The sequence below is a fragment of the Leuciscus leuciscus genome (assembly GCF_965113295.1).
Source record: "Leuciscus leuciscus genome assembly, chromosome: 10".
NCBI classification, from domain to species: domain Eukaryota; kingdom Metazoa; phylum Chordata; class Actinopteri; order Cypriniformes; family Leuciscidae; genus Leuciscus; species Leuciscus leuciscus.
The window spans coordinates 31,497,700-31,516,149 of record NC_138734.1 but is presented as its reverse complement, the minus strand read 5'-3'; the positions used below and the strand labels follow the sequence as shown (position 1 = coordinate 31,516,149).

Genomic DNA, 18,450 nt, shown 5'->3' with positions numbered 1-18,450 from the left:
TCAGTTATGCGTGAAATAGCAAAATCTCTCTCTGTAGACTTTGCACTGCCCAGCCTTAATTCAGTCTCACCTGTTGAGCTCTTGTTCACTGTAGAAGCCCTCACGGCACGCCGAGCAGTTCGGCCAGTTGATGTCTCTGTTGGCTCGACAGGAACTTGACCCGGCAGCGGAGGACACAGAAACCCTTCGAGGCTGTCGGACCAGGAAGCTGAGGATGACGTGATGCCCGGAGAGGAATCTATGGAAACAGTTCCTGAGGATGGAACATTTCAGACATCAAAAACTGTTTGGTTTTTTTATTACTTTTTTTTATTATATTAATTATCAATGTCAGTGGTCACATCAAATTGTTACTTTGGTTTCACTTTATTTTGGTGACATTCTATAAGTCTATAAGAAACATTGCACCTGCATGTCTACTAACTCTCATTAAAGTATTAGTAGAGTATTAGTAGACTGGTAGGGTTAATGATAATGATGGAGAAATAATGATTTACCACTATTTGGCTTGACGTCGGAGTGATCTGCAGCAGGTGGTGATGATGGTTCAGGAACAAGATCTGCTGGAGGAATAAAAGGCTCCACAACAGTCACAGAATTACTGGAAGTGCTGCTGAAAACACCCATCGTATCCTCCCAGAACTTGAGAGAACGACCAGGTTCTGGAGCTTTTTCTGAAATGAAGAAAAAACAAATGAAAACAACTATTAGACCCATCTCTGACGTCAAATTAAGCAATGATTAGGGTTGGGTACCGAAACCCGGTTCCAATAGGGAACCGGTTCCGACGTAAACGGTAGTATCGAGACCGAATAAGAACGCAACTTTCGGTGCCTGACTTTTTTACCGCCCCCTATAAAACATCTCGCGGCACGAATGATCCAATAACAAAACATCTGCAGTTAATTAAAATAATGATGGAGAAATAATGATTTACCATTATTTGGCTTGACGCCGGAGTGATCTGAAGCAGGTGGTGATGGTTGAGGAATAAACGGCTCCACAACAGTCACAGCACCACTGGAAGACCTGCTGAAAACAGCCTTCCTGAGCTTATGGAAACGACCAGGTTTCTTCATACGTTCTGGAGCTTTTTCTGGTCGAGAAAATAATATTATAATGGGGGAAATCATTTTAATATTCTGTAGAAACAAGCCTTATTTTGAGTGGAAAACAAGATAATACTGTTTAAAATAATGTTGGAGAAATAATGATTTACCATTATTTGGCTTGACACCAGAGTGATCTGGAGCAGGTGACGGAATGAAAGGCTCCACAACAGTCACAGCACCACAGGAACAGCAGCTGAAAACACCCTTCGTAGCCTTCCAGATCCTGAGGCAAAGACCAGGTCTCTCGCTATGTTCTGGAGCTTTTTCTGAAATGAAGAAAAAACAAATGAAAACAACTATTAGACCCATCTCTGACGTCAAATTAAGCAATGACATAACTTACATTTGACTATTCAAATCTTATCTGTAAAGTTACAGATCTAAAGTAATGGGAATTGTTCACGCTATCCACCTGACTTCTGCTTAATGCCTGCATAAATGTCCCAACATATTATTTCACAATAGTAATAGTAATTTCATTTCACTATTATCACGATTACGAGGGTGGAGCCTGGTGATTCCGATTCAACGCTAAAGTTATTTTTCTTATTTTATCTGATCTTTAATTAAAAAGAAAACATACATTTCCAGGCTTCATTTGGCCAACTCTGGCACATGTGGCTCAGTTCTTGTAATGGTAAAGATCATATGGGCCATATCTAAATATTGATATATTTTATTAAACACTGACATTTATTAAATGCATAGCAATGTCTTATTTATGACATAACTGACTCTGTAATACTCGGCACGACAGCCATTTTGACAATTTTGCATGTTTTTGACAATTCAAGAGAAATAAGTGGTGAAATTGAATTCTTTTCTGGATCGTATGCTGTCTGTGAAGCGGCATTCTGTGCGTGTGTTTCGGGTGTGTGTCAGACAGCCATCGAGCTCATGCCTTATTGAGAACGTTTTGCTAACATTCCCATTCAATTAAGAAAACATTATTTCTAAATGTTCCCTGAACGTTCAAAACGTCCAGTTTTTTCACCGTTTCAAAAATGTTTTATCTTGGTTAAAGGAACATTCTATTTTATAATTTTATAATCCATTGTTTTATTTTAAAAATGTCAGTGCTGGTCGAGAAAATAATATTATAATGGGGGAAATAATTTTAATATTCTGTAAAAACAAGCCTTATTTTGAGTGGAAAACAAGATAATACTGTTTAAAATAATGTTGGAGACATAATGATTTACCATTATTTGGCTTGACACCGGAGTGATCTGCAGCAGGTGACGATGGTTCAGGAATGAAAGGCTCCACAACAGTCACAGCACCACAGAAACAGCAGCTGAAAACACCCTTCGTAGCCTTCCAGATCCTGAGGCAAAGTCTCTCCCTATGTTCTGGAGCTTTTTCTGAAATGAAGAAAAAACAAATGAAAACAACTATTAGACCCATCTCTGACATCAAATTAACCAATGACATAACTTACATTTTACTATTCAAATCTTAATAGTAAAATGCTCCTCCCAACAGACATTCAGTTGCCTATAAGTAAAATTGCACCTACATGTCTACTAACTCTCATTAGAGTATTAATAGACTGGTAGGGTTAGAATAAGTTGACATGTAGTTGAAAAGTTACTTGTTGTCAGTAGAGTGTCTGTTGTTGGAGCATTACAATAAAGAGTTTGCAGATATTAAGGAGAGAGTCTACTGATATACTCTAATGAGAGTTAGTCGACATGTAGTTGCAAAGTTACTTATAGTCGACAGATTGTTCAAAAGGGACCATCAAAATAAAGTGTTACCGTACTTTAGTTGGTTTAGTTGACAAATCAGCCATTGAAAATAGAAATAGAAACTAAGCCATTACATCTTTATTAAAAGCCTATTCTGACCTCTGCGAGAGTGTTTAGATGAAGTGGACGGACGTCCAACATCTGGGTTCTGCTTCGCCGTCGCCCCGTGAGCCTGACCTGTGGACACAGAAACAGAAAACTCAGAAGACAGAGAAGGTAAATATCCAGGACGATCCTGGCTCTGTGTCTGGATCGGGTCTGGCAGCGGCAGAGGTGGACAGTAACAAAGTACAGTTATTTGAGTACTGTACTTAAGTACACTTTTTGAGTATCTGTACTTTACTTGAGTATTATTTTTTCTGGAAACATTTTACTTTAACTTCACTACATTTGAAAGACAAATATCATACTTTTTACTCCACTAACGTTACATTTCTGTCAAGGTCCTTGAGTAGAAAGTAGTTGGATTCTGACATCAATCTGACTTTCATTTTCAATGTTAGGTTTGGTCTTCTAAATGCTCATTTTGTCATTGTTTTGGAGCACACTAGCTTATAACAGTGGCTGACATATTCATCCTAAAAGCCACATTTTTTTAAATAGGGCACTATTTGAGGGAACAGCCGAAACTATTGTGGACGTTATTGAGAGCACTTATTCAATCTCACATTCAATCCCACTACAAACTGTGTTCTAGAAATAAATTTCATATTGATATGAGGGTGGGTAGGTAGGCAGGCATAGATTCAGAGGCATAATGTACTATACGTATTACAAACAATAATAAAACAATGCATTGACATTTACTTTTTACTTTTGATACTTAAATACTTTTAAAAACAAGTAGGCCTACTTCTGTACTTTTACTCAAGTAAAAATCAGTCTTTTCAACTTTTACTTGTAACTGAGTAATATTTGACCAGAAGTATCTGTAACTTACTTTCACTCAAGTAAGGAAATTGTGTAACTTACTTTGTCCATCTCTGGGCAGCGGATCCTGATCACGGTCATCAGAATCGGGCCTCCAAACCTCCTGACCAGCCGTCTGACCGAAAGCAGCTCTCCTGGATCTGGAGTGCTCTAAGGATGGAATATTTCACATATCACATAACGTTAGTTTAATCATAATAATCAATAATCAATGTCTGTGGTCAATTACAGATTTTTACTTCAGTTAAGTTACTCAAATTCAATTCAAGTTTATTTCACACGCAAGGAATCAAATAAATGGGATCAAATGGGATCAGTCAGTCATTGTACAACACACCATAACAAATAAATTAAAAATTAAAGCACTCACTTCCTCTTTCGCCCATCATGTGGTTACGACGAGCCATCGCCAACCTCCCCAAACTGCAATAAAATGGTACAAAATACAAGACAACACAATACAATACAACAGAAATCTCCTCAGAAATAACGTTAACGTTAGCAGCTACTCCCCTAAAAAAAAATATCAAACAAAAGTATTAGCAGAAATTATATGACGCTTTCAAAAAGGATATATCCTCCGATGTCCTTCAAGAATATAACGTTAAGTCTCCTCTCAGAAATCCAAAAAACAGGTTAAAAGTCTCAAGTTTCGCTCAGCAAAAGTCAGTCTGTCAATTCGCCTCGTCTCTCAACCAACAGACAGCGGTCGATCGCGGAGTAGCTAGATATATGCAGATTGTTCAGATTCATAAAATGCGTCGCTATTAGCAACTAAAATTCGAATCACGCATGCACGCGCACATCGACTCTGATTTATTAAATAATTGCAACCTTAATGTTGACGTTTTCTTTAATATGATATTCATTCTTTCAGACCAGTTTTATTATTAAAACCCGTGGAAAATGCGCGCAAAAACATCATATAAATCGGACATCATATAAATTAATAATTAAATTGGCCCTTTTCCGCATATATATCAAGGCCAATCAGCTTTCAGTATCACTAATACGCCATCTAACCGTAGTGGTGAAGAAATCCAAATTATTTTTGAATTCTCTATTAAAATTGTTCACAATTGCTACCCAGTTAACTATAAACGTGCTAAATTTGCTCTGCAAGTGAAAGTCGTCTTGTGGTGCCATCTTATATATTTGTTTATAATATTCATTATCAATGTCAGTGGTCTGGTCACTTCAAATTGTTACTTTGGTTTCACTTTATTTTGGTCCATTTAAAAAACAGCCTAAGCGAATGTTATATATATATTTTTTTCTGATTCATCACATTACAATAAAATCAACTGTATTTAGATGGGAAAATGATTCTCATCTGTTTCATTTCATTAGCCTCCAGATTTGCTTAAAAAATGTTTTGAAAGTATTGAATATTGAAAGTATTGATTTTAGAAATGTATCTTATTACGTACGGTATACATAACATATTGTGCTTTTTATTTATTTAGTTAAATTACAAACATTTCAAGTACAATGCAACAAAAAACAAAATGAATACAAGGCACTGTAAATACAATTCAAAATGTATTAATAACAACAACAACTAAAGTATAAATGTACATAATAATAATAAAATAAATAATAAATAATAAATACAGAAATGAAAGTTTATAATATCAGGGCAGTTATATGTATTTGAAAAGCTTTAAAATTTGTATTGTTTTTATAAGCTTTTTGTTTTGTGATCTCATGTTTAAAAGATATTCTAAGTATATTGTGAGATCAGTGTTATAAAAGGTAATATATGAAGGGTTTCTTTTGAGTTATTTTTGTCTAATGAATATAAAACTTCGCCAAAATAATTAAAAGATTAATGATATAATTTTGTTTTTCAGAAAGAGAATTCACAAATCTAATGACTAGGCAATTTTAAATCCTATTAAAATAATAGGATTTTTTATTATTAAAATAATAGGATTTACACAGATTAATTCCATTGACTGGTCCAGCAACCAATCGCATTGCATCTCGCGTGGGCCGAGGGTCCGTATCTGCTTTACTTTTCGAAATGGATGATCCCCATGGAGGGAGAACCTGGATTTGTAAATTTGGGACGGTTGTTTTATTCTCAACGATATGAAAAGTGTTGCCACTCCCATTTATTGCACATTTCCCCCCGAAATTATATTGCACGACCCGTAAATATGCAGGCAAACGCGGTTGCCTACTATATAAGTCGAGCCAATAGTGCGGCAAGATACTGAAATAGGATTATTATTAACCAATCAGATCGGACACATAGACATAATAAATACATAGACGCCCTATTGGCCGCTTTGGAACGTTGCTGCGATACGTCATCGCGTCCGCCATTTTGCGGAGGGCAAGACTGCGCTGTAATCTTCTTATACTGTCTATGGTTTTCCTTATATAGTTGTATTGAGGATTGAGGAAGTGGCATGTCTCTTATATAAATTGTCTCTGGGTAAACTTACAAATTACATATAAATAATACAGCTATTTTGACGTCAAAATGGCCGCTGACCCCTGAACTTTTGGGTGACAACTGATTTTATTTTTAATTTTTATTTGATTGCATTTTAACAAGAACAAAACATAATTTACATACAAGAGTACATATGACCATACATGTCAGGAGTAAAGAAAAGAAAAAAGAAAAAAAAATAGCCAAAAGAAAAAAGAAAAAAAACACCTGTACCTGTCAAACAGCTGTGTAGTTTTCCTAGCTTTTAGGTTTTTACTTTTGGATATTGTTTCTAAATATATTTTAACATTGTTCAATTTTAAAATGTTCAAAATGTGGTAGTTTTCCATTACATTTGACTTTGTGAATATAGTAACGGGCAATTATAACAATTCAATCTAAAATAAACAAAATATTTGTATCACCCTCAAATGAAAAACATTTTAACATAACATCAATTTCTTCAAAGTTAACAAGAGTCATAACTTTTCTTTGCAAGTAATTACTGAGTTCTTTCCAAAACATTTGGGTCTTGGGACATTGGAGACCATTGGGTCCATGAGGGTAATGATTGTTTGTGGAAACTTGCAAGTTTAATGGGTATTTTGTTAACATCATAATCACATTTCAGTATAAATTCTATACCACCTACTTTTTGAAATATAAAATTAGGTACTGTATACCATATACTTTGTTTATTTATTTTTTTTATAATTTTGGAGCCATTTTATTTTAAATATCGTGTTAGAGGTCTTAACATCCAAAGCATTCAATCCTCCTTCAATTTTTGACCTACAAATATTTTCTTTTTTAATAATGTGATTTGTTCTTCCAAATAAATTTAAAGAGTTTGGTGTCTATCATTTTAATTAATGAGGGGGGGACATCTAACACTTGAGCAGCATAAACCAACCTGGATAAACCCTCAGCTTTAACCAATAACACACGACCAGTGAAAGAGAGATCTCTCATCAGCCAAGAATTCAGTTTCTTTTACAAATGATTGAATGATGGGAGTGAAGTTTAACTCATTCCTGACTTCCTTATTTTTTGAAATCTTAATACCCAAATATTTGATAACTTTTTGCACGGGAATTAATTGCTTTTTCAACTTCAGTCTCTTAAGAAAAGAGTAGTGTCATCAGCTAATTGTGTGCATTTAATTTCTGTATCTCCTATTGTAAAACCGCGAAAAATGTCTTTCTTAATATGAATGGCCATAATTTGTGTAACCAACAAAAAAAGTAATGGACTAATAGGGCAGGTATTCATATGTCGAATACCCCTTTTAATTTCGAATCTATGAGAAGTTCCATATGCCAATTGTACAGAGCTGGGAATCTTATTATATAGGGTTCTGATTACTTTTTGAAATTTGTCCCCAAAACCGAAGAATTTAAGAGTTTTAAAAAATAAAGTCATGTTAAATTGCAGGGTTGTGGACTCGAGTCGCTTGACTTGGACTTGACTTGGACTCGAGTCCCAAATTTGATGACTTGCGACTCGACTTGCCATAATCAAAGATGACTTGCGACTCGACTTAGACTTTGACAACAATGACTCGCGACTTGACTCGGACTTGAGCCCTGTGTGAGTGACTTGGAAAGACTTGACCTACCTTCTAAAACCACAGATCAGAGTTGTAATAATCACTGTAGTATAGCACTGTATCTCACTGACGCATGATCACAGCGCTGATCAGCGCTGCTTTCGCACGTTTGGCACTGAGCCAGAGAGCTCTCTGCACTGCACTGTGTGTCAGTTGTCATTTATCACACGTTCAGACAGTTTTCAACCAAATAATGTCTTTTTTTTTCTTTTTCAGGCATTTAAATACACAAGTACTAGCGAACCATTTATAATTTGAGGGGAAAAACACACACTGATGTCCAAGTAAGCGGGCTTTGAAAAATCATCTATTTAGTTTACAGAACATGCATTGCTGGAATATAATTTACCATAAAAATTTGAAACATATTTTGAAATAATAATAGGGTCCTGTGTTTCATGGCCATTAATATTAAGCTTTCTAATAGATGTATACTCTCCATTTCTTTTCTCCAAATTATAAAAGTATCTGGAATTAGTTTCCCCTTCCTCTAACCAACGTCTTCGTGATCTAACAAATGTTCCTTTTGCCTTGATTATATATAATTTATCTAACTCAGCCTGCAGATTCATTAACAAATTAGAATTCCCATCAGTATTATTAGTGATGTTACAAATAGCTCTAATAATTTCCTCTTCCTTTGACTTATTAGACTTTGCAACTTCTTTGCCTTTATCAATTGCACTAAGCCTAATTTGAAACTTCATAAGCTCCCAATTTTTACAGTATAAATTTGTTCGCTAAGCTTGATTTCAATATGTTTGTATTATCTTCTTAATTTCATGTGGAAAACTATCAATTTCCAATAATCTATTATTAAGTTTCCAATAAGTCTAAGAGCCTTTATATGAAGTTTCATTATTCCCTTTGATGCAAAGATAAATCATTTTGTGATCAGACAATATCGACGGTTCAATTGATACTCTGTTTGTAATTTGTTCAAATGAATTAGAAATGAACCAAAGATCGATTCTTGACTGTTAAGATTTATCCCTATTACCCCATGTGTACTCTTTCAAATGTGGGTGTTTATATCTCCATATATCAATTACCCCTACATTTTCACAAAATACAGATAGCTCTGAATCACCTGTAGATGGTCCAATTGGAATAGGAATTCTATCCATCTTAACATCTGGGACAATATTAAAGTCCCCACCTAGAATTATTTCAATATCATGGAATCTTTTTCTTTCTTAATCTCATTTTCAATATCAGAGAACAAATCAACATTATATTTTGTAATATTTGAAGCATATACAGTAGGCCTACCTAACAAAAAAAATTTCCCATCAATGGATATTGTTAGAATTATCCACCTACCCAATGTGAACTTTGCTATAAACAATTTTACCTTTAAATGAACCCTTTAAAATTGCAACTCCTGCTGAGTGATTACTTCCAAAAGAATGCCAAATTTCGCTGCCCCATTGAAACTTCCAAAAATTCACATCTGAAGAACAAGCATGAGTCTCTTGTAAAAAAATTAAAATCTACATTAAATCTCTTGCAATACAAAAAAACAGCCTTTCGTTTAGTTAAATCTTGAATACCCCTAACATTAAAGGAACAAAACGATAACGACATGAACTTTTAACAATCACAATTACAGAAGAAATAAAGAAAAACTCTTAAAGGGTTAGTTCACCCAAAAATGAAAATTCTGTCAGTAATTACTCACCCTCGTGTTGTTCCAACCCCGTCTTCGGAACACAAATTAAGATATTTTTGATTAAATCTGAGAGCTGGATCACTTCTCCATAGGCTTCTAAGTGATTGAAACTTGCTGGCCCAGAAAATGCTTTTCTTTAAAATTCTTTAGGCTTCTCACTCTTTTTGACAAATTAATTTACATGATTTTTACAAATATTTTTGCTCTCAAAGATAAATTTCTACCCAGTAAAATGATTTGGATATTTATATGAATTATAGAAATGTCCATGTCTTTATATTTTATTATTATTTTAAATAGGTTTGCTGAGACCCTAGTGAATTTCCTATTAAAAGTTTTTATTCAGTAGGCTAATAATCACAAATGACAGGAAAGTTAATTTCCTGTCATTTGTGATTATTACTGAATAAAAACTTTTACAAATATTTTTGCGCACAAAGAGCATTTTCTACCCAATAAAATATTTTAGGGATCAATTAGAAAAAAATATTTTCGTATTCAGTTTATATTTTCTTTGAATGTTTTTCTAATTCAAAAAAATATATTTTTTATTTTATTTTAGGTATAGTAATCAGGGGAAGAGGAAAAATTGTTTAAAATTTTTTGTTGTTGTTGTTGTTGATTATTTTAAAACTTGTTTTGTCTCATTTGAAACCCTTGGAAGTTTTCTGAGGCTCCATAATGACCCCCTTGTTGAAGCTACAGAAATACCAGAAGTTATAATTTAATTTAAGTAAAGTAAAAATGGCTTTACAAACAGTTCACACACTCATTCTGCTTGTGTTTCATCAATAAGGCATATTTTACGCTCCCACACCGGCCAGCTCCACCGAGTCCCTCAGCCAACTGCACGGGCTCCTGCTCCGGCCCGTCCCGACGGAGCCGCCCATGCGCCGCAGCACCAGCTCCTCTAGCGATACCATGAGCACCTTCAAACCCGCCGTGGCCCCGCGCATGGGGGTGCAGCTCAAGCCCCCTGCCCTGCGGCCCAAACCCATGGTGGCGATACCCAAGACGGGAGCGGCGCAGCATCCGGCGCCCCCTCCACAGGATCCACTGGACAAATCCTGCACCATGTGATGAACTGTGTGCATTCAGAGCGACAGTGAGGAAACAATGTAAAATTAGGACCATTGCAGTCAGAGCCAGGTTTTTAGTGGATGGATTTCAATGCCATTGAACATTTCGCAACATTTCATTCGCTTTAGAGAGTGGACTAAAGCAAATATAAGTAGGATAACTAAAGATACTAGAAATGGTCAGCATTAATGAGGTGTTAGTTTAAAACAGTGTGTGTATAGAATTCCAACACTATTTTAGGGTTTATTAATAAACTAGAATAACGTCGGTTACTAAGCATGGTTCAGAAGAGTTACTTAAACAGGTGTTTACTATTTCAGAGTTACATTTTCTCTCATGACCTGTTTAGTGAATTCAAACGGACATTCTTAAATATATTCGAAAGACACCTGCGACTAACAGAAAGCTATTTATGTGTATCCAAAAACTGTTTGCATGCTTGTCCGACACCTTATTTGTTTCCGCAATACTCTGTGTGAATAGATTCAATGATATTAAAGAAAGCAACAAATCACTACAGCTTCCTATATTCTTAGGGTGACTTTTTAAATATCAGCTGTTTACATCCACTAGAAAAACTGTTAAATGTGAATTATACAGAAACTAAGCAGGGTCTTTGGTTTCTCTGTTTACAGCATAAGGATTGTGGGAAATGTGTCTTTACATCTCAAGAGTGTTTTCTGGTCACGACTCTTTGAAGTGATGATGTGTGGAATGTTGAGGTTGGAAACGCACTGCCATATAAGGGCATGTGATGTCACATCTTTTGCCCGCCCTGATTGGCTGTTGATGTTGAATGATTCTAAGTTGAATTAGCAAGGCTTTGCTTTGAATATTATATTTTTGATAGTAATATTTGAATATATGCCCAGGGAGTTTGCGTAAACCACATCCGCTTACTTGTTTTTTTTTAGTTTTTTTTTAAGTAGGCCTACTTCACTCAGTTTCTTATTTAGAATGAAAGAAATATATATTGTGTATATAAATGTACATCCACTAAACCTTTTTATTTTTATTTTGTGGGTCTTTTATACGTTACTTTCTCCCAGGCCAATTTGGAACAACTGCTCACTATAAACATTATTTTTTTAGTATCTCTCTGCTTAATTAGATGTAATCTGTGAATAGTAAAGTCTAGCTGCCAAAAAAGTAAAGTTCTTCAAGTGCTGCTTAGAGTTTGATGCGGATAGGCTACGAGAATCATTTCTTTGTCTGCTTAGCTGTCTAAAGCCCTCGGCTCGGTTCTACCCTATAAGCATGAACGATAATCCTTTTAGTTGTCATATGCAAGTGCTTTTCTAGAAACTTTTAAGGCAATAATTCTTGTTGTTTCACCAAACAAGGGAATGATGCCAATAGCCATGGACTCAGAGACTGTTACGGCAGTACTTTCGTGAGATAGTGCTGTTTCTTATGTGTGCTAGTGGCCCATTAACCCTTTGTAATAATGTCACATACAGCACCACACCCAAATGAAGTCAGTCACATGACATACCCAAAGACAAATAAATATGTATAGCATCAGTCACTCCAGTGTATTTGCACTCCAAAATAAAAAATCTGGGATTTTGTATACAGTAGCCTATATCAATCTTATGTTATCTGTGCATCAACATTCACATTATTATGACAGTTTGGCAATAGTTTAGTGTTACTTGTACTGTATTCACTGATAAATATACAACAGTTTACTCCTATTTAGGTAGAATATGCTATGAAATATGTTTGGATGATGTTATGAAATTGTCCATCGCTGAACCAAGGGGAGAAACTTTAAGACAATATAAGCAATGCCTGTTTTTAAACATGTAAAAGGAACATACTAAAGCCTTTTGATTACCAATTTATATTGAGTGATATTAAAAACGATTACAAAGTGGTGTTTTTATTTTATTTTATTTTTTAAGAGTGTACATTACGTTGATATTTGAGATCTTATGTCTCTCAGCTAAGCCTTGAGAAATGTTCTCCCTGCAAAACTACACACAGTAGCAAAATCTCTGTATGTATTTCATTGCTGTTTTATCAGTGTGTCCACGTACATCTCTGTACTATGTACTTGTGAAAGTGCCTTTAAAAACTGTTTTAGAGGAACTTCATACAAACGTCCTCTGTGCCGTGGCATTCTTATTTCAGATCCAGTATACCGAGTTGCTAGGGATTAAATTATTACTAACGTTGTTCTGTTTATTAAGTTGTAAGAATGGTCAAATAATAAAAATACTGCTTAGCCATTGTGACATTGCACTTTTATGTAAGACTGTATATTTGGCATGTAACATCCTAACAAGTTGTAGAGCTTTTGGAGGACTGCTCAGTCTTTCTAATAAAGAACATAGTTTGGTCAGTTCACTGAGGTGTTGGCTTGTTCCTCCTCTTCCTCCTTGGACCGTGTTGTTTTCTCAAAGGATAAGATTGTATGTGGTGACATATGACATTAAACACTCTTCAATATGATGCTTAAAAACAAAGACAGTGGCTTAATGAATTCCCAGTCTGGACTTGGTTGTTTCCCAATTGTCACTGTTAAGGAGGAAGGAGTGTCAGAGCATTTTGAAAAACAAGATCTGGTTAAACGTGTTTGTTCCAATGGCTTTTTTAACCCTTCTATTGAAGATACACCGTAGCATTTACCAGTTCAAATTGAACCAATATTATAAATCACAGCTCAGCGGTAAGAATTTGCTAAGAACTTAATATAATAATGAGATGCTACCTGTAATCATGCTTCTTATAGTTTTAATTTCATGCTAATCATAAACAAACTTTTATTTTCTTATACTATGATGGCCAGGCCACAAGCCTCTTTTAGTCTAACTCTTATTTTTGTTGTAACATATACATTTGTCTTGTAATTAACAATATTATCATTTATAACAAGTGGAATTATCACCAAAAGATCAGCATTAAATAGTGATGAGGGATGGCATGAAATCACACAAAGAGGAAATATAGAGGGGAAAATAGATGATTCTTCTTTTTGCTTCGATTCACTTATTGGAAGTGTTAAAAAGAATAAGATCTCAGCCATCTCCCAGAATTCCTCTTGCCTGCCTACTGGCAGCTAATGTTAATGTTTTTATGTGTGAAAAGAAAGAGGATGTGATGTGAGACACGTCAAACTGGAAACTATAGCAGGAAGGAAATGGTTGACTGGGGTCATGTTTAAGGGGAAAAGTACAAATGTTTCATTAACCAGAATCAAGTATTACAGAGAGCATTTTAAAATGTTTATTTTTCAGGTTTGCGTAAGACTGAGTTTTATAGTTTTTGCGAAATTCGTTGTTTGTCAACTGCCATTAAAACCTCAAAAGAACAGCTAGCAGCTATGGTAGCCATGGTGACCCACTGCATGGTTTCCTGGAGTTGCATGCATAGACATAAAGACATAGAGGACTCATTAGCGGCTGCTTTCTTTGGGCCGTAAGCCGTCCGCCATATTGGAACGGTCAAAGCCTGTCCCTGAACTTTAGAGAGCAAGTGCTCTGTGCGTCTGCAACCTTAGACGCATGTATGAATATCTATATCTGCAATAGACTTCAGCAGATGATTTTGCAAAACTAAAATACATCAATACAACAAAAAAGGCATTAGCTAAAAGTTTCCATAGTTTAAAAACCTGGAATATTGAGTTAATACAACACTTTATCACCTATTTCTTCGGGAATTTAAACAAAGTCAAATGCAAGAAAATTATTTCACAATTTGTATAAATATTCTTGTAATTAAATAAACATAGCAGATTCTACAAAACCAATACATACTGTAAACAAACTAGTGAATATTTGACATTTTATATAAAACAGTAAGAAATAACTTCAGGAGTCTTCATAGAATTATAAGAAAGCACAAAATGAAGCATAGGCTGTGCTATAAAAAACAAAAAAACATTGCTGAAAAATAAAGTACTATCTGTACATTGTACATGTGCCTGTGTTTTAGTCGTTACAGGTTTCTGGCATATCGCTCCTTTGTGAGCTGGTGCTGGGGTTTCCTTGGCCGTCGGGTACGTGTCGTGATTCCAGCCTGTGTGGTGAAGAGGGTTCGCCGTGAGTTTCCAGATGATCAGGGCAGATATGTTGGTTTCCTACCAGCTGATGATTGAATCTGGACACCATGGTGGAGATGACCTCCTCCTTGTCTGGCCGCTCATACTCCGCACAAAGGTCTGATGGTATGGGTATCTTAAGTACCTCATCCATGTATGGAGCAGGGTCCACAAAAACATGCTCAAATATTAGGTCCTGTAGGTCATAGGTACTCTGTGCAATAAAACAAAATGTATTTGTAGATATTAAAGTATTTTACCCTAACTTTCAGGAAAACTTGCAATAACACTGTTAATTTATATTTCATTTTATATAAAAAAAAAAATTAAAGTAACTTACTGAATGTTGGTGGTGTCTTCACTTGTTTGATCGTGCATTGTCCTTTCCTGGCCTTTGGAAAGTTCACTTTGAATAGTGGATGTCCTGTTGATACAGATACAGATACAGATACAGATAGCTTTATTAATCCCCAAAGGGCAATTCAGTTTCTACACCATCTAAACATACAACCATTCACACAGCCATAGCATGTAGTATATAACAAGGGTAACATGATAGGGTCCAGGTCCAAAGACAGTTTATAAATAAAAAGACATCAAAAGCAGAAAAAAGCTCCTAAAGTGCATAGTGCCAAGAACAGATCAGTCCATAATTATTTCCTCAGCTCAATATTTAACAGCATAATTGCTGAAGGAATAAATGATCTTCCATAACGGTTTGTCTTTCTAGGGGGCTGCAAGTAACGCCGACCTGATGGCATAAGAACAAATTCATCTCCCAGAATATGATGTTGGTTCATCAGACTTTTTACTTTTTGAAGAACACGTTTCTCCCAAAGAGAATTTAAGTCGCACATTTGGATTCCAATCATTTTGGAACAGACTTTCACAATATTATTTAAACAGTTTCGGTCCTTCACTGAAATATTACCAAACCAACAAATGAAAGAAAAAGTAAGAAGGCTCTCAATATAAGACAAATACACAGTGCACAGTATAGATTTAGAAACCCCAAAGGAATTTATCCTGCGCAATAAATGTACTCTCTGCTGGGCCCGTTTGACCACTGATTCAGAGTTCCTTTCAAACTTCAGTTGAATCAAAAACCGTACCCAGATATTTATAATAATTTACCATCTCCACATCCTCGCCATGGATCCTGCATACTGAAGTATTTGTCCCTTTTTTTCTAAAATCGATAATGAGTTCCTTAGTTTCAAGAAGGCTGTCATCACACCACTTAACGAAATCAGGAAGTGCACGTCCGTGATCTGACTCTGTGCCATGGAGGAGTGACAGCAGAGCAGTATCATCAGAAAATTTAACAAGAAAACTATCCTCTTTAAGAGACCTACAACTATCCGTGTATAAAATGAACAGTAGCGGGGAAAGTACACAGCCTTGTGGGGAACCTGTGTTGGAGACTTGGGTTTTTAAAGTAACCCCATTTACTAAAACCCTCTGTGTCCTATCAGTCAGAAAATTTAAGAACAAGGCTAAAAGCTGATCGGGCAGATTAAAATAAGAAGCAAGCCTCTCAATCAAAATGAGAGGCTGCATTTTGTTAAAAGCTGATGAAAAGTCAGCAAATAAAAGCCTGGCATGAGATTTGGGTTTCTCCAAATGCTTATAAAGTGTGTCCAAGATAAAAAGCTTAGCATCATCCACACCTTTATTCCTCTGATAGGCAAATTGAAGAGAATCAAGTTTGCCCTCGACCAAGATGAGAACCTCTTCTTTTAGGATTTTCTCAAGGTTTTTTACTACAAGGGAAGTAAGCGCCACAGGTCTGAAATCTTGTAATTCCCTAGCTCTATTGATTTTGGGGATAGGAATAACAATGGAAGATTTCCAAATAGTTGGGAGCTTGCAGTTATCAACACACATTTGAAAAAGATGGGAAAAAACACCACTGAGTTGTCCAGCACAGTGGTGTAATGTGTGACCATAGATAAGGTCCGGGCCTGAGGCTTTCCTCTTTTTTGTTTTCTTAAATAGAACCTCAACTTGTTCTTGAGATATTTTAATATCACTACATGGGGTCATCTAACAGTAATCAAGCGCTAGAAAGTGCTCATGAGAAGATTCTGAGTAAAACCATAATCACAGATAATCACAGAGCATATTTGCTAAAACCTGGCCGATTTTGGGTGAAAAAATCGGGTCTGTTGAAGACGTTTGACGGACTAGTAAGACACGTGTCAAGAGAGTTAAATCCAGAAAGGGGATTCAGCCAAACATGGGGTCATCTAACAGTAAACTAGACCATTTTTACACACCTATTTTCTGTCAAATGAGAAATAATTATGGAAGTGAAAGTGACGTGTATCAATGTGGGTTTGAAAGTAGAACAGTATTTAAATGACGATATTAAAGTTTTCGTCTGAGAAAGAATGTGAACGTAGTGCTAAAGAAAGTGAAAAGAACGTGTGAGTAAATGAGGGAGAAAAGAAAGTTAAAGGAAAGTTGATAGATGGAAGTCGTAAGAAGATTGAAGGTTAAAAGAAGGAAAGATTTAAGTCTTAAGGGAATCCTTTGAAGGAAAGATCTATAATAATATTCTTTTTTTATTTTTAAAAGTACTGTATTTTATTTTTCTAAACTGTTTTAATTATTCTTATTTCTTTTTATTATTTTAATCTCTTCTATGTAAAGCACTTTGAATTGCCATTGTGTATGTAATGTGCTATATAAATAAACTTGCCTTGCCTTGCCTACATGGTGTCAAGGAGTTTTTCAACCTGGAGACATCATGCATGAAATCAGACGTTTCAAATAGTAAAAAAAAAGTATTAAAAGCATCAGGCAAACAGTCATCCTGAACACTGTTAAGGCTGATCTGCTGCTTGGGTTCATTACCACACTGATTAATCCCACGCCATGCTGACCTAAGGTCGCTATTTACATATTGTTTTTCTATTTTTTCCCTATACTTACTTTTGGCTTTTACTATTTCAGCCCTAACCTCTCTGGATACAGACTTTCTCTCCAATGAGTCACCAGTAAAGAAGATCTTTTTTTTCTTATTAATCACTGTTTTTAGATCTTTGGTAACCCATGGTTTATTGTTGGGGAAAGTGATAATGGTTTTGACTGGGATAACAGTATCCACACAAAAGGTAACATAGGACGAAACAGTGTCTGAAAGTTCATCAATATTGATGATGTTGCTTGTGCAAGACCAGCATTTTCATTGTAATGAAACGCAGCCAGGTATAGTCTGCATGTTACGTCAGAAACGAGGACACAATATGCAAGTAAAAGCTCTTTATTAATAGTCAATAGTGTTGATGATGATGAATTAATCCGGGTGATGCAGGCGGTGGCGCAGGGACTTTGATGGTCAGACACGGAGTGATGGATGAAGTGCAGCGTGCTCTGATGAGTGATGACTTGATCCAGACATGAAACGTAATCCAACAAGACGCGAAACCGGAACACAGGAACTCAAGACGGGACACGAGGCACGGGAACAGGATCAGACAACACAGAGACTTCATACAATGATCTGAGAAAGGAGATGAGAAAGAGGTGAGCATTTATAGGAGATGAGATGAGTGGCAGCTGGTGATGATGAGTGATTGCAGCTGGATACTGATCAACCGTAACGATCCGGACACACCCACACATGTAAACAACAAGGCACGAGACTAGAGAGAGACAATAGGTGTGTTCGACATCGGCTGCGGCTGGATGTAACCGATCGGCGAGAGTAGCCGCGTGCAGGCGGGGAGGAGCTGCAAACGGAGACGTGAAGTCGGACACTTTCTGGTTCCCGTAGTGACTGCTCACGTGGTGTTTGCAT

The 18,450-nt window shown here is 36.0% G+C and overlaps 1 protein-coding gene across 1 annotated transcript in view; it reads right to left on the bottom strand.

The window, feature by feature from the left end:
• The window catches only part of LOC309507342 (serine/threonine-protein kinase pim-2-like), a gene marked incomplete at its 5' end in the record, with an annotated part of 54,184 nt that extends 49,984 nt beyond the window's left edge, over positions 1 to 4,200 (bottom strand). The window contains 2 exons of the mRNA XM_082181506.1: positions 498 to 674; positions 4,164 to 4,200. Coding sequence (XP_082037632.1) covers positions 498 to 674; positions 4,164 to 4,200 — 214 coding nt within the window. The remainder of the gene's footprint in view (positions 1 to 497; positions 675 to 4,163) is intronic.
• Positions 4,201 to 18,450: the final 14,250 nt, after the last annotated feature.